We start from the raw sequence: 22470 nt of genomic DNA, 5'->3' as shown, positions 1-22470 counted from the left end.
CTCTCATTTTGATTAACAGATGTGATGAGTTCACCACTTCGCCTTTTTTTCCAATCACTGATGACTGTATCCAAGAGATATTAACCTTTTTTTTCCCCCCACCTTATCTCTCCCCCCTCACTCTAACGAAACCTTGTGACGGGCTGTTTTGATTTCTCTTCCCTATCCAATCCACTTCCTGTTGCACTGCATGATGGGCAGGCTCAATATTGTGCATGACACCTGCAGGCGGCGTTGGTAGGTTCCAGCTTTCCTTCTTTAGTTGTCTGTAACCTCATGTCTGTGACTTGCAAATCATCAAAGCCGAACCATCCTGTGAAATTGACTGTGTCGCATTTATAGTGATTTCTTTTTTTTTTTATATATGAGACTTTGGTGACCCGAGAGTCACTGTTTTGGTTGCGTGAAGATCACTTTTTGTGATTTGAAGCATAAGCAAGACTCCACATAAGGAAAGACAAATATTGTGACATATAAATGTTGTTTATTATCTTTATGACAGCTGCTGTTGCTCATAATCAATTTACCTGACATTTATTTTGTTAATTTCTCTGTGTACACCTACTACTATATATTGCTTGACCACTCTCGTTCTCATGCGCGCTCTAAACTTGGCTTTTGGCTGATCTAACCTGACACCTATTGAAACACTTTTAAAAAAGATTAAAAAAAGCAGAGGGAGTTCAATTATAACCTTCCCCTTTATGTCTTCTGCCTTAAAGACTCTATGCTATTTTTTTGTAGAGCTTTTTAAAGTTTGCTCTCATCTGGTGTTAACCAAGAAACTACAATGTTGGTCATTGTATCACTAGTAATACACACAAATGTGGAAGTACGTTAGCTACACTGTGTCACATCAAGTTCTCAAATCACGAGACCTCTTATCAGCGTTGGCAGAGGGAAGAAAGGGGAATCCAGTTAAATCGAATCCCCCTCTGATGACTCTCCTTCTCCTCCCCTCATTTGCCTGGTGTGTATGTGGCTACACTGCTCCTCTGTGTATTTTTTGCTTACATGATTTTCCCTCCAAAAAAAGTTCCCATGATGCACGGTGGTACTCCAGGCACTGGAGGCAACACATCTGCCACAAGCCCCTTCGCAACTGCCTCCGCCAATCAGGTTTGCACCTCTGCCGTCTCACTCTGTCTCTCTCGCTCTCTCTCTCTCTCTCTCTCTCTCTCTCTCTCTCTCTCTCTCTCTCTCTCTCTCTCTCTCTCTCTCTGTCTCTCTCTCTCTCTCTCTCTCACTCATCTCTGTCTTTCAATGCACATGGACGATCTGGGGATGCTTGTGTCTCACAGCGAGGGGTGGGTAGGGTAAAAGGCGGTACTCCCTCTTGTTGCCCTTCACTACGAGTCCAACATGTGTGCACATATCATTCATACTGTGACAAGATTACTCATACATTTCTTAGATCTATCTGTCTTTCTGAAAAAAAAAAAAAAAAAAGATACTGTATTGTTTTTAATGTTTGTCCTCAGTGTAACCTCGATTTTTGTCCTTTTCCCATTTTGAGGACTCTTCCTTATCAAAGTTGACTACCAACGAATACATGCAATTGGTATGTATGAGGTAGTTTTATTAAAATCTTTAAATCATATCTTGTGCAAAAGTCGCTATCTGTGCCCTTTGGGGCTTGGCATTTTTTATTTTTATTTTTTTATTTCCGCTGTTGCCTCCAGCTTGTAAAGAAAACCTCCTCGTGTTTATTAAAAGCTGGACATAATATGTTATTCATTGTGAAAGTCAGAAAGAAAAAAACAGTGAGATGTGCTTTCAGTTCTGTTGAAGGCATTTTGTAAGCAGTTAGTTACATTGCACAATTTCATAATACCAGTGAAAAGACTTGTGAAAATGTCAGATGAATCATCTTTATTAGCAGTCTTGACCCAGGACCAGTTTTATGCATTTTACTGGGGTGTGCAGGTCAACAACAAGGAGGACTTAGATTTGCATGGGGGAGCCACCTCACTGACAGAATCCCTCATCTCTCCCTTAAACCCTCCTCTTCCTCACCTCCCTGCTGTCCAGAAGTGTCTGTTGATTCTTTTTTGGACGTGTCACAACGTCAACTAGCCAAATTGCTTTTTCATCTTTGTCTTTTTTCAGTAACAAACTCGTTTTAATGCGAGAGGATGTTGTTAAAATGTGTTTGTGCGGTCGGCCGACGTGTCAGCGTTTCCGGTTCGAGACGCTTTATTTGATCCCTGTCTGTTTTCTACCCCCAGATTCCAATAATATCTGCAGATCATCTGAGTAGTCACAAGTACTTGACTCAAATGTAGTTCCTCAAGAACAGTGAGTTCCCATTTCAATCCTCCTATTCTTTCTCTATATTCATTACAAAGATTTTGAGCGAATCATTTCAGCTTTGGTTTAAGATTTACTCGTACAGCTTTCTGCCTCTTTCAGTAGCAAGACTGTTGTTTTCAAGTGAAACCCGTCATGTCTTCCAGATCAAATGAATGTGTGCTGGCACCGTCCAAGCCAAAAGAGTTCAGCCTTTATGTACATAACCTGCAGAATGTCAAGCAATGGGACGAGGAGGGTCTGCCATCTCTTAGCCGGTCCACGACGATGGTCTCATCCACACGTGTTAACATCAAAGGTGCAACACACGATCGGTGCCATCTTCCCACATATCAAAGTCGAGAAGAATTTGTCGTCAAATTCAACGTCCAGCCGAGAGAAGAGGATATCTTGGTGCCGGGGTCAGTGTGCGAAACATTACACCTCTGTGTCTGACTAAATCATAGCACTCAATTTGTTCTAATTATTATCATTACCGCACGCACACAAGGTCAAGAGCGTGGTTGCGTAAAAAGCAACATCCAGTGCTGGTACGTTTAGTAGACCAAGATTTTTCTTTCCTTTTTTTTTTTTTTATTTGTTCTGTTTTATTTTGATTTTTAAATCAATAGCCATATTTCATAGTTTACAAGCAAACCTGCAGCTTGAATTTGAATTGAAATCTGAAAGGCACAATGATTTTTAACAGGAATTTTATTCGCCAAAAGAATTAGGCATGTACAGTATTGTGTTTTTACGGCTACTAGTGAAACTAGATGTTGAAATGAGGGTCTTGGACGTATGAATGTTCTGGGTAAACCAACATACCTGTGTACCTTGAAAGCACAGCCAGGCTAGCTTTTTCTCACCTTGTCATGTGCCATCAAGGCCATACAGCTAAAACCAGAGTGTTATCTCAGCAGTGTTATTTGTTTACCGAAGGTTAACGTTTTGTATGGCTCTTTTTTTGTATTTGTTTTGATTTCAGAATCTCCATGTGAGTGTTTTTTTTTTTTTTTACTTTTCATTTCTCTAATTAATCAGTTTTAGAAGTGGGGTTCTCGCCAGATTTTTGTTTTTAATTTTGATGTTTTAAAATCAAAAATGGAGGGTTTTTCTAAAGTTTGTCATACCTCTTTTCATAGACTAGCGTTGTTGTTTTTTTTGTTTGTTGGGATTAAGTTGTTGCTCCAGTCCATTGACTCTAAAGCCTGGTGAAGTAGAGGGTGTAGCTTCAATTGACATCGTGTTACCTTATTCTCCCTCTTTTAAAGAGGAGCGACTCTAAAACTGTGCCTCCAAGAAGCACCGTTGAGCCACGTATCGATGGGAATTTAAAACGGACCCGAAAGGTCTATTAGGTCATTGAAACCACATGTGCACTTGAATGATTGTTCGTCTGGTCACCCTGTTTTTAATTTCACAACTCATTCTAAGTGAACTTTCGTTTTTTGAGGAAACACAACACATTGTGTGTTTGTGTTTCCAAGCGAAAGTTCTCATTCACCTCTACATGTGACTACAGAAAACCAAAGCACAGCTTTCTCTCTCAATCATATTCACAAAGGGTTACAGAAGCATCTCTCAAGAGGCTTTAATAAGGAAACATGTTTATCATCTGTCATTCATGTGTCAACTTAATGATCACATCCCTTTTTCTGTTTTCACAGAGGTGTGTAGTGTGTCTTTACCGATTGTAATGTACCTAACGAAGCCTTAGATTACAATTAATGGGCCCCAGCCCAATCAAATGTACTTTCAATCACCATGCAGGTAAAGAACACCAATGATGTTTTATAGTTCTGTCACGTGCCGCTTATGATCTCTCTTTTTTTTTTTGTTCTTTCTCTCTATGTAAAAGTAACAATTACTCTTAAATTTCATTGAACTTCTGTGTTATGTACTACTTAAGGATTTGAATCTATTTGAGGTATGTAGTTGTAGATTTTTCTCTTTTTTTTTTGCCTTACTATATATTACTTGACAACATTGATATAGCCGTTGTAGATTTTGAGGTAGTATGACATTCATAACTTTTTCAAACCATATAATGGATAATGTGTTGAGTCAGTTTTAAATATTCACTTCATTCATATAGCTGGATGACTTTTTTTCAGATGATGTTACATTATCAGTTAATTTTGTTGATGAAAGACTTTTTTGATACAAGGAATGAGATCGATTAATTTAATCTCTTGAGCAGACAAAAGAACTAATGTTTTAACCAACTTAAAATTTTCCTTGTAACATGTCACGATCATGTTTGAAAATATATTGTATTGAAATATAGATTGTCCATGTTTTAGAGTAAAAATTATTTTCTACTGTATCCATTTAAAAAAAAAGATATGTACTTTTGTTTGAATATTTCTTAAGTTTGCCCTGAATGTCAGGCCAAAACGAGCAGTGAGATTGACGGGTCTATGGATGTTCGGTGGATAGCGAGATTAGGAGCGAGGAAAGACTTTTCCAGACCGGAGAGGTCCGAAAAATGCTGCAGGTGATGAGTTCTAACCTAAGGGACGAAGGTTGACTTTTTGCACTTCTGTATATAGTCAAATGAACAGAGAAAAAAATGTGTATCATATTGAGATATTATTTTGAATAAAAAAAGATCTATAATTATAAGGAATTTTGTTAGATTAATTTAAATTCTTAAATTAGAAGACCAGCTAAAAAAAATTGCTTGCAAAGAAGGGCACTAGTTTCTTGGCCAATGCATTCAGAGAAAGCTATGCGCTTTTTGTCTTACTTTATCAGTAGTATTGCCAGGGAATGTCGAAGGGGAACAGATATCCCCGTGTCATGCTTACTCCACCCCTCCTGTGGGATGACATATCCAATAATATCCATATATCATTTGTTAGACTTGGTCATGCAGTATTGCTGCTCCCATGGTACATACAAAATTTGTATTCTATTATAGTTTGATTTGACTGCATGTAAAAGTACAAACATGTAAACAAAATAAACTGCGTAGTTATGTAAAGAAAGATAACACAGAATACAGTTTTTAACAGTAGATAACATCCACAGTGGGGAGAAATAACTCTTCAAAAACAAGTCATCTTACTCTTGTGTGATAAAAAATATATATATATTTTCCAAGCAAACATGTTATTTAAAGAATGATCAAATATTCGCACTCATCCACCCCGGATCCTTTCTCATAGCCATATAATAATTACAGTGACTCACAGGAAGTTGTTCCTGCTATCTTAGATGTGCACTCAGCAGGTGAAGGCTCACCGCACCAAATGCATATTTGGCAAATTCAGTCTTTGAATGTAACAGTCGACCGGTCAACGTGTTTGTGACTCGAGGCTGCTGTGTTTAGTTGCTACAGAACCAAAGCACCATTTTCTCCAAACCAGATGTTCAGGCTGCTGGTCTGGAGCCATGGTTTCTCTTCCCTGCTGGGGGCACACGTACGCTTTGACTGCTTTTTACTTGTAAGTGCAACCATCGATTTATGTATTTGCTAACAGTTGCCACACGATAATGTACTATTCTGTCTTCAGATTTTGTTTTATGCACATTTTATTGTTGCCATAATTGACTCTGAATCTGAAATCTGAATAAAACAATATTTGATTTGCTCATGCAACAGGTGTGTGTGGTCACTGCCTCTGTGTGTGTGTGCTGGATGTGTGAGTCAAGTTCCTTAAAACTCCAACGGCTCTCCGACGGGCCTGGCAGCTATTCTGTCTTTCGGAGGTTGTTGCGGGCTGAGTTTTCAACCAAGAGTATTATATGAAACTAGGAAACCTAAGGAATCCATTGGTACCAACAATGTCATGTGAGCTTGTGAAAGAAGAACCAGGGAAGATCCCATGCAGTTTGGGGCAAAAACCATGCCGCTTTTTTGCATGCCGTAAAAATGTTGTATTTTAGCCTATACTAAAATGGTGTATTTGAATATTTCTGCATACTGGGGTCCCTAAACAGACTTGGAATCGCATAAACTGGGTTTCACTGTAAAGCCAAGACTCTTGTGGATCCACTGAGTCCAGTTGTATTAATGTGTGATGATGGTAGTCCCCATAGTAGCCATTTCATTGTAGAAAGACCATATTTTGAAATTTGACCTCACTGTATAAAATGACCTGTGGTGACCTCTAGAATAATCACAACCTCATGAAACTTTACAACCACAAACTACAGACATAGGGCATTCAGAGGGTGTATGGCTTTCCTAGGTAGATTGACAATAAGGGGGTTTCTGAGGAGTTTCCAGAATAGAAGTGCTCGCCATCCAATCGCCTGCATTTTTTGCGGAAATCTCCAAATGTCAAAGGTTTCTGACACTAAATCACAGCATGGCTTTTTCTATGGTGTTCCTCAAGATCTTGGTGTCTTAATGTGATATTTTGGAGGGATTATTTATCATTTTTATAAATTTTCGAGTGGTAAAAAAAATTGTTAAATTTAGCACCAAATCTTTGTAACAAATGGTATCAACCCAAAAATGTATGAGACATAATAGAGCATGGGGATGGCCATCACACTCCTATCATCATGTTCTACGCTTTTATAGACTTTCACAATTTATTTGAATTAATTCATTGATTTATTATTTTTTTGTATTTCTTATTAATGACTAGAACAACTTGACTCACAGTGCTGAGCTGCATCTCAAATTAATCTTCAGGTTCCCAGCCATCAGATGATGCAAGCTACTTAAAACATAATGTAGGGACATTTCAGTGCTTTAGTTCAGATATTCACATTCAACTTATGGTTTATTAACACATAAATATTGATGCCCTGTTGCTGAAAAACATACCTGCTATCTTTTATATCTTGCAAGTAAAGATGTTTATTTCCAATTATATTTTGGCCCAATTCATATGTGAAGGGGACAATCTAGGAGAGTGTATTCAATATTGCTTCTGAACTTCAACCTTGAGGGTTCAAAGTCAGTAAGACTGGAGCAGCTCCGCAGAGACTGATATTATTAATTAAATCGATCGTGCTCGGGGCAATTTTCATGACATTGTGTGCTTTATCTGGGTCAGAAGAGGGTCTTATTTCCCCTTTTTTCCCTATTTTGGAGAGAGTGTAGCCTATACAGTTCAGAAGTTATCTTATTCATACAGTGAGTTGTGTTTTACGGTCTGTAATCCAGATGTGAACAAAGGTAGTCTCACCCCCAAAATTCAGAACACAGGAATCTGCTTTCACTCCCTAAATGATTGACATGTTTTCTATTACAAGCAGTAACACAACAACTAAATCTTTATATGCTTTTATCTTCAGAAACTTTTCCATCTATGACTCAACCTTTCCAATTACATTAATCAAGTATCGGTCGTGTATTATGTTTGCATTATGTGTATCCAAGGGACACGGTCTTCAATTTAGCTACAGATAGAAGTCCTACATGCATCGAACAATGCCTTCATGTATTGTCCCTGTCAAATAAATTAATAAGTAAAAAATAAATAAAGTAGCGCCACCATGGTGGTAATTCAGATTACCTGTCTCATGCACTACTGTCAGGATATAGTGACCTTTTTAAAAAATAACTTTTTGAATCATATTTGCTTCATTTCTACCCACTGCAGCTTTAAGTATATTTTGATGCTAATACTTTTGTACTTTTACTTGTGTACTTTACCTCAATTTTGAATGCAGGACTTTTTTTGTAACCTAGTATTTTTACACTGTAGTATTTGATACGACGGTGATACGACGGAGTATTAAATTAAATAAATCTGAGATTTTGAGAATAAAGTCATAATATTACGAGAATAAAGTCTCTTTTTTTTCTCGTAAAGTTATGACTTTATTCTCTTAATATTACGACTTTGTTCTCATAAAGTTATGACCTTATTTTCGTAATATTACGACTATTTTCCTCGTAAAGTTATGACTTTATTCTCTTAATATTACGACTTTGTTCTCATAAAGTTATGACCTTATTCTCGTAATATTACGATTTTATTTCTCGTAAAGTTATGACTTTATTCTCGTAATATTACGATTTTATTTCTCGTAAAGTTATGACTTTATTCTCGTAATATTACGACTATTTTTCTTGTTACGTTATGACTTTATTCTCGTAATATTACGAATATTTTTCTCATAAAGTTATGACTTTATTCTCGTAATATTGCAACTTTTTTCTTGTTAAGTTATGACTTTATTCTTGTAATATTACGACTATTTTTCTCATAAAGTTGACTTTATTCTCGTAATATTACAACTTTTTTTCTTGTAAAGTTTTGACGTTATTCTCGTAATATTACAACTTTTTTTCTCGTAAAGTTATGATTTTATTCTCCTAATATTACGACTTTTTTTCTTGTTAAGTTATGACTTTATTCTCGTAATATTATGACTATTTTTCTCATAAAGTTATGACTTAAATCTCGTAATATTGCAACTTTTTTCTTGTTAAGTTATGACTTTATTCTCGTAATATTACAACTTTTTTCTCGTAAAGTTATGACTTTATTCTCGTAATATTACAACTTTCTTTTCTTGAAATAGTATGACTTTATTCTCATTAAATTATGACTTATTCTCATATTACAACTTTTTTTCTCGTAAAGTTATGACTTTATTCTCGTAATATTACGATTATTTTTCTAATTAAATTATTACGACTTTATTCTCAAAATCTCCGATTTGTTTTTCCCCCCTCAATGTGGCCCTAATACTCCGTGGTATGGTGAAGATAAATAAGCTGACATATGTAAATTAGTTAATGAATGACCTCATTAGCATGCTTCTGTATAATCATAACTACAGGTAGAGTGTGCAGCTCTAGAGCCTCTTCAGAGGTCAGAGGTCACTCAGACTAGGGCCAACACAGAACATGCACACAGGCTGCAGCAGTATCACAGTGTGGTCAGCTGACTGTCGGCTGTTTGGTGTGACGGCTCCTTTAAGAAACGGAGCCTGTGCGCTTTGACGCTGCAGTGTGAGGAGGATGTGGATGTGGGCAGGAAGGAAACGCCATGCAAGAAGAGCAGAGAGGAGCGATCACGCTTCTCCAGCCGCCGCCGTCGTTGTTGTTGTTGCACAACAATACAGCGCCATCAAAATGATGTGCTTTAATAATAATAATAACAATAATAATAATAATAGTCCTCGCTGATGTCCAGAGAGCAGCAGCGGTCATTCTCCTCGGATCGGAGGATTTTACCGGTGTGTGATTTGACTCCTTATCCGAGCCAGAGCGCAGCCTGCTCGGCTTGAAAACATCGGGGCTGGTCAGAGAGAGAGAGAGAGAGAAAAAGAGAGAGAAAAGAGAGAGAGAAGGAGAAAAGGAGGTGTCTTTCTGTCCCCTCTCCTCTCCTAGCCATGAGGGAGTACAAAGTGGTTGTTTTGGGCTCGGGTGGAGTCGGTAAATCCGCCCTGACTGTCCAGTTCGTGACTGGCTCCTTCATCGAGAAGTACGACCCCACGATAGAGGATTTCTACAGGAAGGAGATCGAGGTGGACTCGTCCCCGTCTGTCCTGGAGATCCTGGACACCGCAGGGACTGAGCAGTTCGCCTCAATGCGAGACCTGTACATCAAGAACGGCCAAGGCTTCATCCTGGTCTACAGCCTGGTGAACCAGCAGAGCTTCCAGGACATCAAGCCCATGAGAGACCAGATCATCCGGGTGAAGAGGTACGAGAGGGTGCCCATGATCCTGGTGGGCAACAAGGTGGACCTGGAGGGCGAGAGAGAGGTGTCTTCTGGAGAAGGCAAGGCTCTGGCCCAGGAGTGGAGCTGCCCCTTTATGGAGACTTCAGCCAAAAATAAAGGATCGGTCGACGAGCTGTTTGCAGAGATAGTCCGACAGATGAACTACTCGACTGTTCCCAGTGGTGGAGACCAGTGTTGTTCATGTGTCCTGCTCTAAAATAAGAAAAAAAACACACAAAACATACAGAAAAACAATGCTGAGCTTTTGTCCTGCAGGCTTTTTAAAGGGACTGTTTGTAACTTTCAGAAATGCTTGTTAACAGCGACACCTGTGGCCGTTAACGTCAACGAAAGTCTTATTCTGCACAAACGTCCACTGTGCATTCACTAGATATTCTCAGAGCTAAACTAACTCTTCTGCAGTGTGGAGTGAGCGCGCGTTCACGTCTAGAGGTGGAGCGAGACAGCGAGAACGCGAGCGGTGTGTTAGTGAAGGCAAGCAGGCAGAGGAGCAGAGATTTCGGCCACACGCGAGCGCGCATGGGATCCCGACCCGGTACATTTATACGTGTAAAAAGTTACAAACAGTCCCTTTAATCCTCTCTCTCTCCTCACACTGTTGTCTTATTGTTGCACACACAAAAATCGACCACCAGGACAACAAATCGATTATGTATTATAGTCTGGAAAAAAGTGTTTACATGACAAAGTACTTGAATGTTTTGGGGGAATTTTTTTATATATAGCTTTGTATTATGACACTTCTCTGGAAAATGTGCCTCAATGGGAATGTCTTATTGTGAAAAACCTAAGAGACACCTGGTTTTATTTCTTTTGTGGTTTTTATTTGTTGTACTGTTACATCTTCTAGGCTGGGTCCATCTGTCTTTGAAGGGGGGTGGGTCTTTTTGGCTTGAAATCAGGAGGCCTGCTCATAAACGCATCAATCACCACTCAAGCCTTGCACAGGTTACTCTAATCAGATCGACACAATTTATTTCCCCACCAAAAAGGTCAAGTGTGATCCAAGAGGCCCACTAACCCACTAAGATACTGTATTTGAAGCTGTGGACTGTGGTGGAGTGGTGTTATATTTTAGTTTTTATCCCCTCTCCGGTCTGGTGAAAAGTGGATTTATCATGGAACTTGCACTTAGCTGACGATGTCCCTCCTCAGTGTGCACAAACAAGGACCTTAGTGCATTGCTGTCGCTGCATGGGGAACGCCACGACCCCCCGTGTCAAGTGCCTTCCTAAAAAGAAAACTCCTGTGATTGTGCCAACTGATGAGCCCTACTTCCTCTGCAGTGCGTCTTGATGGCAATCAGAACTTCTTTTTTTTTTAGCCGTTTCAGCGAACAATCTAGTTTCATTTGGTGTCAATGTGAGAAGAGCCTCTTCCTGTTTTACTGTCAGGAGGCTGAGCTTGTGTCAGACCTGCTGTTTCAGGGTCAGATTCAGGCCGTTTTCTCGAGGTACTAGTCCAATAAGAACAACAGAGTAACTTTATTAGGATTATGGTTCAGTGAATGGCAAGCCATGTTTGTCTGTTATTATCTAGAGTTTTTTTTCTTTTCTAAAAAAAAAAAAAAAAAGTGACATTTTTGACTTACCGTAATTGTAATTCTCCCTTTGGACAAAATCTTCTGCCATCCACCTGTCAGTTTGAAAGACTTGTAATACAAAAAGAAACGCATTTTACGTAACGCTGTGTGCTGTGCTTGTCTCTGCTGTTGACATAAAGTGTTTACACTTTGAATGTGATTGTCCCTTTAAACAAGTAACCCATTAATTGATCAGTCAACAGATAGAAAGTTAATTGACAATTGATTAATAGTTTAAAGGTCCCATATTTGAAATTATTACACGGCTTTGTTGAATACTCGATTCTGATTGGTCAGTCACTGCATTATACAGTCTGTTATTTCTTTATAGCAGACCGGTGTTATGTACGCAGTTCCGATGATTTCTTAAGTAAGTAGCCGTGTAATAAGCGGGATAATGTACAGCTAGCTTCGCGTCTGGGTTTATTTCACGACAATGACCGACTCGCTGTACATTATCCCTTACATATTGTCTTTTTTATTACGAAGTAGGTTTAAGTCCTATATAAATACTGTCAAAGTATTGAAACGCTCAATCCATGGAGAAATACACACAGCCCATATTCAGAAACTGTGCCTTTGAAACAAGCTGTCGGGATTTCTGTGACTTTGTGATGTCACAACTGTACAATATTTCACAGTTTTAAACATTGGTTGCGTCAGAAATTCCATACTAACATATTTTTTAGTACGCTAAAACAGTAATATTACAGTATGCAACGCTGGACACTACGGTTGCATATATATCCCACAATGCAATGCGGTAGTAACTCTATAACATCAATAACACTTAATTTTAAGTGTACGTTTAAGATTTCACTTTGCTAGGCGTGATGTATATTTTCAATTAGTTCAGACTTTGATTCTCACAAACCGTCGTTTTGGTTACATGAGATTGGTACGGGTTACCATGGTTACACATCTCCGACCGACAATTAGGCTCTCAGGAAGAGACGCCGTACATTACAGCTCGGTGCATCCGAAAAGATACAAACTACTGTTTATTCACACAAAATTATGCTGAACGATAGTACACCTATTGAGTAAGTAGTGCATAGTATGAGATTTTGGACGGAGCCGTTATCATTCCAAATGTGTCCCAGTTTATTTCCTGTTGCAGTATATGTGAGTGACATCAGCTGACAGGAAGTAAACATGGACCCAAGCTGTTGCCTAGCAACGCAATTCCGTTGCAATGTGCTAAAACGGAGCATTTCAGAGAGGACAGACATATTCATGCAGACAGTATGAGCAAAATAAAGGGCTTTTTGAACAATACAGCATGTAAACAGGTTCTAGTAGAAACATAAAATACAAGTGTGAACCTGAAAATGAGCACAATATGGGACCTTTAAGTAATATATATGAAGGAAAAACAAACATTTTCTAGTTCCAGCTTCACAAATCTGAGGATTTGTGGCCTTTCTCTGTTGAATATCTTTGGGTTTCGCAAAAAAAAAAGGCCGATATCACCTTGGGCTATTGGCACCTGTGATGCATATTTTCCAATACTTTTGGACATCTTATACACTAATTAATCAAGAAAAATATAAATTTATCGATAATGAACACAGGTAGTTGCAGCCCTTCCACTGTGCCAAACAAGCTGTGGCTTTTTTTTAGGTGTTAAGATATCATGTGGTAATAGATGCGGCACTAGATGCCACTTGTTTACAAAATTAAAAAAGAGTTGCCGGTCTTAAATATTTGCTGTTCGTATGAGGATGCATAGCCTTCACCGCCTTGCTAGTATCATTAAGTAAGTGATCGTGGCCCTCGTGAATAAAAACTCTTCTCAGTCCAGTTGTTTGGGTAGTGGGTAGGGTTTCCAGTAAGTGTGTTTTTCTGGGGGAGAGCTGCTTCCCCTCTTCCCGCCGCATGTTTTCTAGGCTGCGCAGCGGAGGACAGAGAGGGCTTTTTGTGTCTGCAGCCGAGTTCAATTGGCCATACATACTGTAGACTGGTATTTAGTAAGCCGTTCCTCAGAACGGCCAATCAGCTGCTGCCTCAAGTGTCCCTCTAACCACAGAGATTCAAGGTCCGATTACTCAATTCAATCTGACATGCTCACACTATTCAGGTCCCATGTGAAGAAAAGGCTGCTTCAATGAGTCTAGCAATGCCTACTTTGTTTTCACAAAGACCATCTGCAGTAGCTACAACTGTTAGGTTATGTAACGGTTATCTAAGCTACAACTCTAATGCAGTAATTCATATCTCATCCTTTCATTAGAGCTGACTGGAATTTATTACTGCATATTACTACAGTTTTATACAATATCAATATCAATATATTTATAATATATAAATAATTTCTTTCTATTTCACTGGAAAAATGCATCACCTTTTAAATTAATGAAACTTCTCATGCACACACAGCAGGAGATGAACGTACAGTTAATGGTGGCTGTAGAGTAACATGCATGATTGGTAGGAATCACATGTAAAGCTCATACAAACTTTAACTATTAGGGGTCAGACATTTACTTGTTATCAAAAAAAAAAGCACAACAATCCTGCAATATTTGAGGATGAGGTTTAAGATAAAAGGGGAACCGACAGCACAAAATAAGCTCTAAAATAGATATGTCAAACTGATTTAGTTGCTTAGCTACAAATGTGTGATCCTAGCAAGTGGTTAAACGTGTTCACTGTGCTTTACAGATGTAAAATACTACGAAACCCAATGACTGGAATGTACAGGACTACTGTCACTGCCTATCAGTGGAAAGTAGATTTTCTCAAGTACTGTTCTTATGTAAAATTTAAGGTACTTGTACTTTACTTTTACTCCACTACATTTCAGAGGGAAATATTGTACTTTTTACTCTATTACATTAGTTTGACAGCTGCAGTAACTAGTTTTAGTTTTTTCAGATTAAGTCTTTACATAAATTAAACACATGATCAGATTATAAAAGACAATGCATTGTTAAATATTAAACCAGTGGTTCTCAACCTTTTTGACCTCTTACAAAAAAGGCAGTGTCTAGTTGAGGCCTCTTGTCATGTTTCAGATGACTATGAGTTGTTTGCAGTCAAAGAGAAATTTCCCCTCTAAAAACATCTCAGATATTCTGTGCAAATTTGTAAAACATGAATACAAATGTACACAGAATTAATACAGATTTAAGTTGTGAAGTGAGTTACCTAACTAAAGTAACTACCTAAAGTAGTTAAAACTAACTCCACTTTAACTTTTATTAACAATTTAATGTTACAGTTTTATATACAGATAGTAAAATAAAATCCTGATGTTCTTTTATCTGTTTGCAGGATTGAATTTAAAAAGAAAACAGTTTTGTAGTGGTTTTAATTAATCTAGATGTATTTTTCTACGCAATAGCAAAGTGCTGCTTTCATTACGCTGAATTGGAGCTGCAGCTTTGCCTAAAATCTGACACCATCTTACTGCAATATTACACAACCCCTTTATACTATTCACCCTAATTTCACAATCTGCCTGCAGTACGACATGTGTACACCTAAGCTAAAAGCAATTTTCCATTTAGCTTATCCTCTGCAATATTTAACTGGTTTAGTCTAAAGCCTATATGCCTATAACCTGTGTTACATTAGCATTTCATTGCAATAAAATCTGTCGACCAAAGCTTACTGATAACTTTTTTAGGGTTTGGAGGAAAGGAAGGGTGGGTGATATAGTGCTTCCTGTGTTGCTGAAACTTCACCTCAGATCTATAAAATGTTGAAACAGACACGCAGTTCCTCTTAACCATTTAGAAATAAATGCTTTGCATTGTAACAGCCTGTCCTCCCTCATGTGGTCATGACACAGGACGTGACCCCAGTCCCGTAATGCTCCAAGAAGTGTCCTGTGATCTAAAATCTTTGATAGAAAATGAAGGAGAGGGACACGATGGGAAAAAAATGAATAGATTTCACTTGTGTGGCTGTGGTGCATGGCATGTGATATTATCTGAACAAAGAAGTCAGCAGGGTCATATGACGCTAATTTGCAGTCGTTGCCATGACTGGTTATCTATGAGCTTTTTGGACTCGTAGCCTGAGAAAGAAATGCTAACCTTTGAAGAGATCATCTAATTTGTCACCTTCCAACCACTGCAGACATCTCCTCCGAAAAACACCTTCTCACTGTAGACCACTGAAGAGCTTTCATGCCTTTATTACTGTTAAACCACTGAAACATGAACTCAAACCAATGTGACAGCTGACAACATGCACACTCAGTCTGACCCCAGCCACAAGACTGTGTTTACCATGTGAGAAAATGTGGAAGTAAGAAAGTTCTTCTTTCCTAGTTAGAAGCCGTAAGGGGACAAAACGCTGGCTATCACTTCATAGTGACGCAGACGGGCTTTGCTGGTAAATATATGGAAGGTCAAGTGAAGTCATGTGTTCACCCATCACTACCCATCTACTTTGAATGGGAATCGCGGAGCATTCTGGGGCGGCGCTGCCAATTTTGAAGGGTAGCGTACGGAGCTACGGTAGCTGTATGTCACCGGTCTATTTATCTGTCATCTGTAAATCATTCATCATCAGAAACGTATAAAGTACGTACGAAAGACAAATGCCCAAAGAGAAGCTGACAGAGGCAAAGGGGCATCTACTAATAAGAAGTCTATTAAAGTGTGCTATTAGTATACTTCTTTTAAACTTAAAATAAGAGAGTATGCTTTCAGTTTACCTTTTATGTACTTATCAGGGATATACTTAACAATAGTATACACAAGTACACTTGGCTCTACTAACAAGTAGGCCTATACAGAAACGTCTAGACTTGGCTTATACTGACAAGTATACAGAAAAGTCTAAGTTTATTTGGCTTAAAGGCCTACTTGTACTTAATCTTAAGAAAAGTATAAATAAGTATTCTTGTCTTATAGGCCTACAGAAAGGTATACTGGCTTGTAGTTGTGCTTGGTTTTTGATAGAGTAGCCTATAACCTTGTGTGAGCTAATGATATCAATCCTTACGAATTGGGAGGACCTTGACAGCTTGCCACCCATTACGGTCACTGATGTGTTTTGGCGTTAGTTAGCGCCTACACCTGTCAGCAGTTCAACAAATGTAAATCTTTGGAGGACGATGTCCAATTTACAAACGGTTAGGTATATGACCTTCAGGTCTACAAGCCAAGTGTCAACTACACAGTCATCCAAACAAAGATAAGCTAGCTAATGTCATGCTAACTTAATGCTAATCAAATGTTGGCTAATACTGCATAATCAATCTACCGGTGTCTTGCAAAATGAAACCCATAACGTTAGCCTACCTTCATGTCTGACTGTAGGCCTATACTATATATACTTTTGAATCTGTGTATTGCTTTGTGCTTTCTTTTAGAAGTTCAATTTTAAGGCTTACACCGATATCACATCCCAAAGCCGTTTGCATTTTGTGTTTTCTAAATGATGGCAGCATTTGTTCAGGCTGGAGTAACTTTATTAATAAAAGCACTTCATGAAAGCAAACATCAATGAGTATACAGTTTCAACATTAAACATGCAACCAGACATCTTTGCGTAGAATTGTTGGAGACTATTGGTGCCTTCAAATGAAACTCGTGAGCTTATGTTTACAACATGGGAAGTCGTGTACACATAAAGGTTGGCGTTCAAGTGGTTAAGTCGTGAGAACACCGCTGTTAAGCAACGGCAATATTAACGTTACTGTCAACATCTAGAAGCCACAGAGGCTAACAACTTAGCAAGCTAGCAAGTTGATAACATAATGCAGTAAATGCAAAGGCGTAATGACAGAGGAAACAGATTAGTCAGTTGGGAATATCAATATTTTCCTTATTATAAAATTACGAAGAAAAACAACATACGACATACGATACGATATTGTCTTATCATGTACCGAAAAATGAACTTCCACGGCCTCCGCCACGTCGCAACTCGTGAACTCGGAGCTTTCAGAAACTTTCCACTTACGAGGTTGTGAATAAAGAGGGGGGCGTTCATATGGACTCTTCTTGTGAACACGGTAAACACGACCCCATTTGAAGGCACCATAATCAAAGCTAAAATTAAAGGGAATGTTGGAACTTTTATCAGTTTAGATAGCAACCACTACATTCTCCTTTCACCTACATAGGGAATAACAAATGGCCAATGAAGGTGCTGTCGCTATTGACATTATCAATGATCCAGGTGTTTGCCAGGAGTCTCATGTACACCTGGTCTCCCACTTCAAGCTGTAGGGTAATGCCATTGGTTGCCGTGTTGAAGCGGTCTCCAGCTGGATGGTTGTACACAGAAACCATCTGCATTCCATTCTTCATCAGCCGCAGCCCCATTGGTCTAGTTGAACGATTATGGCCAGAGAAGCTGAAGTAGTAGACTCCTTTGACTGGAGCGGTGAAAATACCTACAGAGAGAGTTACATTTCATCCAGAGTCAAAGACAGTTTTTATATACCAAATGAACCTTATGAATACACATCATTATGGTAAGTTTACCAGATGCAGGGTTGTATGCGCCTGTGTTTGAGAAGACCGTAGTGTAGGTCAGGGTGACTTCATCGGGAAAAGGTCCAACATCTCCAACATCGCCGATAGCTGCTCCAAATGCCACACGCTTACCTTGAGAGGTGACATGAAAACAAGGAGTTATCATTCAATTACTTCTGTTAGTCTAGATCAGCTGACCCCATTATGCTCTGGATATACCCTTGAATTTACCAGAAAACTAAATGCTGTTGTCTTCTGCTCTGATGGACCGGAACAAACAAACTCTTCTATTACCACTTAATATAGAATAACAATATGAAGAGGAAGTTTTTTTAAATATTGTTCTCTGAACTTTAGCATTTATTAATTTATAACTTTAATGGTGCCGCTTTATGGTAGCCCTAAGATAACTGAAAAACAAGATATAAAACAATAATAATATAAGAAGATAAGACAGTACATGATTCAGGAACATAATTTGCTATAAACAACGAGACAGATGATGTTCTTTTTGAGAGTAAGTGAAGGCATTTGCATGTGATCGACTGCAGTGGCTTCCACTTTGAGGGTCTGATTTTTCTAGCAGCGTCGCTTTGCTGCCTCCAGGAGTCAGATTGTGTACAAGTGTGGATGAGTCACTATGGTCTTGGAGGGAACAGTGAAGAAAAGACCTCACATATCCAGGGACTGAAATAGACTAAATGCTCTCACATTGCACACTGAGTGGGAGGACACAGCAGACACACAGAGGTGCTCTCAGCTCCCCCACATTCATGCAACATCGTATCTTCATTTTCAGCCTATATGCTCGTACGCTAAGGCCTTTGAATGAGTGATGTGGGTACATGCATCCACCTACATCTACATGATTGTTTCTGAAAAGCTGCGTAATTCTTTTTCTGGGCAGAAAATCTATATAATAATCCAGAAATATAAATTAATAAGACTTTAGGCTGTTCAGGCCTAATATGCTGATGTAAAACTGAGTGTTTCCTTGGATACGACTGCTGTATCTTCTCTGTCCACAAGAGGGCAGGCAGTCACAACTGAGAAAGAGAAAAAGAGGGTACGGAGTACTATTTGCTTACATTCAAGGATGATTTCATTAATGAATCACTACAGGGTTTTTCTAAATTGTAGCGCTAAAGTGATGTCATGCATACCCCAATAAATGAACCTCCTCCCAAATTAAATCACATGGACAGCTGATAAATTATTTGGGTCCTCAAACAATAGATCATGTAGAGTTAATAGTGTAAAATCAATGTATTTTTGATTGTTGAATTAAATGACTGTGATAAAAACTGGTATTAGTAGGCTGGTTGCAAGGTTATTTATTTTGAGGCAGGACCTAAAAAGCAAATTAAGTTTATTCAAGTGTGCTTTTAGTATACTTATTTTGAACTTAAAATAAGGGAGTATACTTTCAGTTTACTTTATATGTACTTATCAGAGATATACTTAACAAAAGTATACTTAAGTATACTTGGCTCATACTGACAAGTATACTTAAAAGTCTAAGTACACCTAGCTTAAACTGACAAGTATACAGAAAAGTATAAGTATATTTGGCTTAAAGGCCTACTTGTTCAATCTTTTGATTAAGATATACTTGAGAAAAAGTATAATCAAGTATTCTTGCCTTATAGGCCTACTGAAAATAATACTTGGCTTGTAGTTGTGCTTACTTTTTGATAGAGTAACCTATTAAAGTGTATAAAAGGATATTTTGATATGAATGTACTTCAATTCATCAAGTTTTTGGATTATCCGTTCACCGTAGAGGCAACACATTTTATTTATTTTTTTAAATCTCATCACAAATCATCAAGTCAAATAAAAAGGAGTGAGTCTCTTTATGTAACACATAAATCATTGGCTAAGTACTATAAGTAAAAGTATATAAAGTATACTTTCGTGAAATAAAAAGCAGAGATGCTCACAAGTCATTTTTTTGCAAGTCCGAGTCAAGTTTCAAGTCTTAAGCATTCATCAGTAAACTTATATTGCTAATATTTAACTAAAACATGAATATAATAATCAGTAATGGGGTGCCACAGGGGTCTATTCTTGGTCCTATTACTTTTTACATAACGTAAGGGATATCCTGCTTATTACACAGCTACTTACTCAAGAAATTAATAATTTGACACAAAAATGGTCCTCTAAAGTCCAAGATCAGAACTGCATCCATAGCAACAGTCTGTTATACATAGAGATAGTTGCTATAAAGAAATAACAAACCATAGAACGCCGTAATTGACCAATCAGAATCGAGCATTCAACAAATTTGTTTAATAAACATTAATGGTAAAATGGTAAATGGACTTGCATTTATATAGCGCTTTTCTAGTCTTCCGACCACTCAAATAACACTATTCTTCCTTGTCTGTTCTTCAACGTTATGCAAATGATAACATTTTATAATCCTCAGGCTTCACCCCAACCCAGGATCGGACTCAGCTTCAGTCTGCCTTTGATGATTTCCAGTTATCACTTCTTAATCATAGTCTTGTTTAAAATGCAGATAAGACCAAGTGCATGGTATTCTCCATTTCCAACAGTGTCTTAGACTATCCTGCCATTAAAACATTAAATGGTACCCGTATCAGTCTTGCTGACTTTGGAATTTGACTTGATAGCAAGTCTGTCATTTAAGATTAATATTTAACATTTGACCCAGTAATTTAAAATCAAACTGGGCTTTCTGTATGGAAAGCGTCTGGCCTTACAGTATTTTGTGTCGATTGTCTGATTAGAAATGTTTTTGTTCTCAACAGGTCTCTCTTGGAAAAAGTGAGCTCAATGTCAACGAGAACACCTGATTACATAAAGTTGAATAAAACAAGGTTTGCAGCAGCACTAAAGTAATGCATTATATGAATTACCAGGTGATGACAACACTGTGTTGAAACATGAAAAAAAAAACATGAAATGAAAGGGTGGGAAAAGTCTAACTGTTCTTACCCATCATCTCTTTCTCCATGTACTCCATCTTCATTTCAGTCTTGGTCATTCTGGCCTCCATCATTTTCATCATTTTCATCATTTTCATCATTGTCATGGGTTGAGGAGCTTCAGGAGTGCTGAGAGCGTCCACAGGCAGGAGGAGGACGAGGCATAAAGCCAAGGTTGCCATTGAAGTCTTCATCTTCTGAATCTCTTCTGTCCTGTACTTGATCACCTGTTCCACAGATCACCTTAATATACCACTCCAATAAGGAAATACCCTTGTATTTACCAGAAAATGAAACGTGTTTTTCCAGCTGTCATTGCCCTGCTTTTTCTTTTTTTTGTGACAACTAAAGGTCATTTTCTTCGCTCGGGATCCCTCACAGAAACAACATGAGGAGGATATTATCTTTATTTATTATCTTTAAGATCTTTCTTTTTAAATCTACTAAGCCTTTACAATTTAATAGGGCTGCTACTAACGATTATTTTAATTTTCATTAATCTGACGATTATTTTCTCGATTAATCGATTAGTTATTTGGTCTATAAAATGTCAGAAAATGGTGAAAAATGACGATCAGTGTTTCCCAAAGCCCAAGATTACTTCCTCGTATGTCTTATTTTGTCCACAACTCAAAGATATTCAGTTTACTGTCAAAGAGGAGTAAAGAAACCAGAAAATATTCACATTTAAGAAACTGGAATCATAGAATTTTTACTTTTTCTTTCTTGAAAATCTAGTCAAACCAAATAATCGATTATCAAAGTTGCCGATTAATTTAATAGTTGACAACAGCTCTACAATTTAACCAATTTAATGTTGGTATTTTATGAAAGCTTCAATAGAAGTTTGAGCAAAAAAAACAAACAACATAAAGCAAATCAATAAGCAAATTATTAGAACACAAGGAAGATATGGCTACAGATACATGTTTAGTGCACACCAAGGGTCACACGGTAATGTCGACCTTTTGAGAGTAAGTGAAGGCATTTGCACGTGATGGACCGCAGTGGCTTCCACTATGAGGGTCTGATTTTTCTAGCAGCGTCGCCTTGCTGCCTCCAGGAGTCAGATTGTGTACAAGTGTGGATGAGTCACTATGGTCTTGGAGGGAACAGTGAAGAAAAGACCTCACATATCCAGGGACTGAAATAGACTAAATGCTCTCACATTGCACACTGAGTGGGAGGACACAGCAGACACACAGAGGTGCTCTCAGCTCCCCCACATTCATGCAACATCTTATCTCCATTTTCAGCCCATATGCTCGTGAATGAGTGATGTGTGTTCCTGTTGGTTGGTTGGTTGATGTGTGTGTGTGTGGGTACATGCATCCTCTTCCATCTTCATGATTGTTTCTGCAACGCTGTGTGTTCCTTTTCTGGATGAGCAAAGTATAAAATGTACCAACTCACAAAGACTCTTCCGGCTTGATACTGTATGAGAAAGTATAACTGAATGTTTCCTTGGATCTGGCTGCTGTATCCTCTCTGTCCACTAGAGCGCAGGCAGGTACAACTGACCAAGACAGAAGAGGGTA

At 38.3% G+C, this 22470-nt stretch overlaps 3 protein-coding genes across 52 annotated transcripts in view; 2 read left to right on the top strand and 1 right to left on the bottom strand.

Annotated features, from left to right (window-relative positions):
- mbnl1 (muscleblind-like splicing regulator 1) overlaps positions 1 to 5896 on the top strand; it is a 44637-nt gene extending 38741 nt beyond the window's left edge. For 16 of the 50 annotated variants that reach the window (XM_074651144.1, XM_074651138.1, XM_074651163.1 and 13 more), the window contains 5 exons: positions 202 to 237; positions 1037 to 1119; positions 1517 to 1561; positions 2229 to 2298; positions 2457 to 5896. In XM_074651144.1, the coding sequence (XP_074507245.1) occupies positions 202 to 237; positions 1037 to 1119; positions 1517 to 1561; positions 2229 to 2285 (221 nt within the window). In that variant the 3' untranslated portion in view covers positions 2286 to 2298; positions 2457 to 5896. Of the gene's footprint in view, positions 1 to 201; positions 238 to 1036; positions 1135 to 1516; positions 1562 to 2228; positions 2299 to 2456 lie in introns of all 50 variants that reach the window. The other 34 variants (XM_074651158.1, XM_074651176.1, XM_074651157.1 and 31 more) reach the window with 6 other exon arrangements.
- A 3340-nt stretch (positions 5897 to 9236) lies between these two features.
- On the top strand, positions 9237 to 11708 carry LOC141777159 (ras-related protein Rap-2b-like). Its single transcript, XM_074651194.1, has one exon. It carries the CDS (start codon positions 9601 to 9603, stop codon positions 10147 to 10149), a length of 549 nt encoding a protein of 182 aa, XP_074507295.1. The 5' UTR covers positions 9237 to 9600; the 3' UTR covers positions 10150 to 11708.
- Positions 11709 to 16941: 5233 nt separating this feature from the next.
- On the bottom strand, positions 16942 to 21157 carry LOC141777157 (complement C1q-like protein 4). Its single transcript, XM_074651193.1, has 3 exons — positions 20943 to 21157; positions 17985 to 18107; positions 16942 to 17893 (listed from the first exon to the last, which is right to left on the bottom strand). Exons 1-3 carry the CDS (start codon positions 21124 to 21126, stop codon positions 17613 to 17615), a joined length of 588 nt encoding a protein of 195 aa, XP_074507294.1. The 5' UTR covers positions 21127 to 21157; the 3' UTR covers positions 16942 to 17612.
- Positions 21158 to 22470: the final 1313 nt, after the last annotated feature.

Source organism: Sebastes fasciatus, chromosome 11, assembly GCF_043250625.1.
Source record: "Sebastes fasciatus isolate fSebFas1 chromosome 11, fSebFas1.pri, whole genome shotgun sequence".
Classification (NCBI taxonomy): Eukaryota; Metazoa; Chordata; class Actinopteri; order Perciformes; family Sebastidae; genus Sebastes; species Sebastes fasciatus.
The sequence above is the reverse complement of the archived record's forward strand: the minus strand, read 5'-3'. Positions and strand labels throughout refer to the sequence as shown.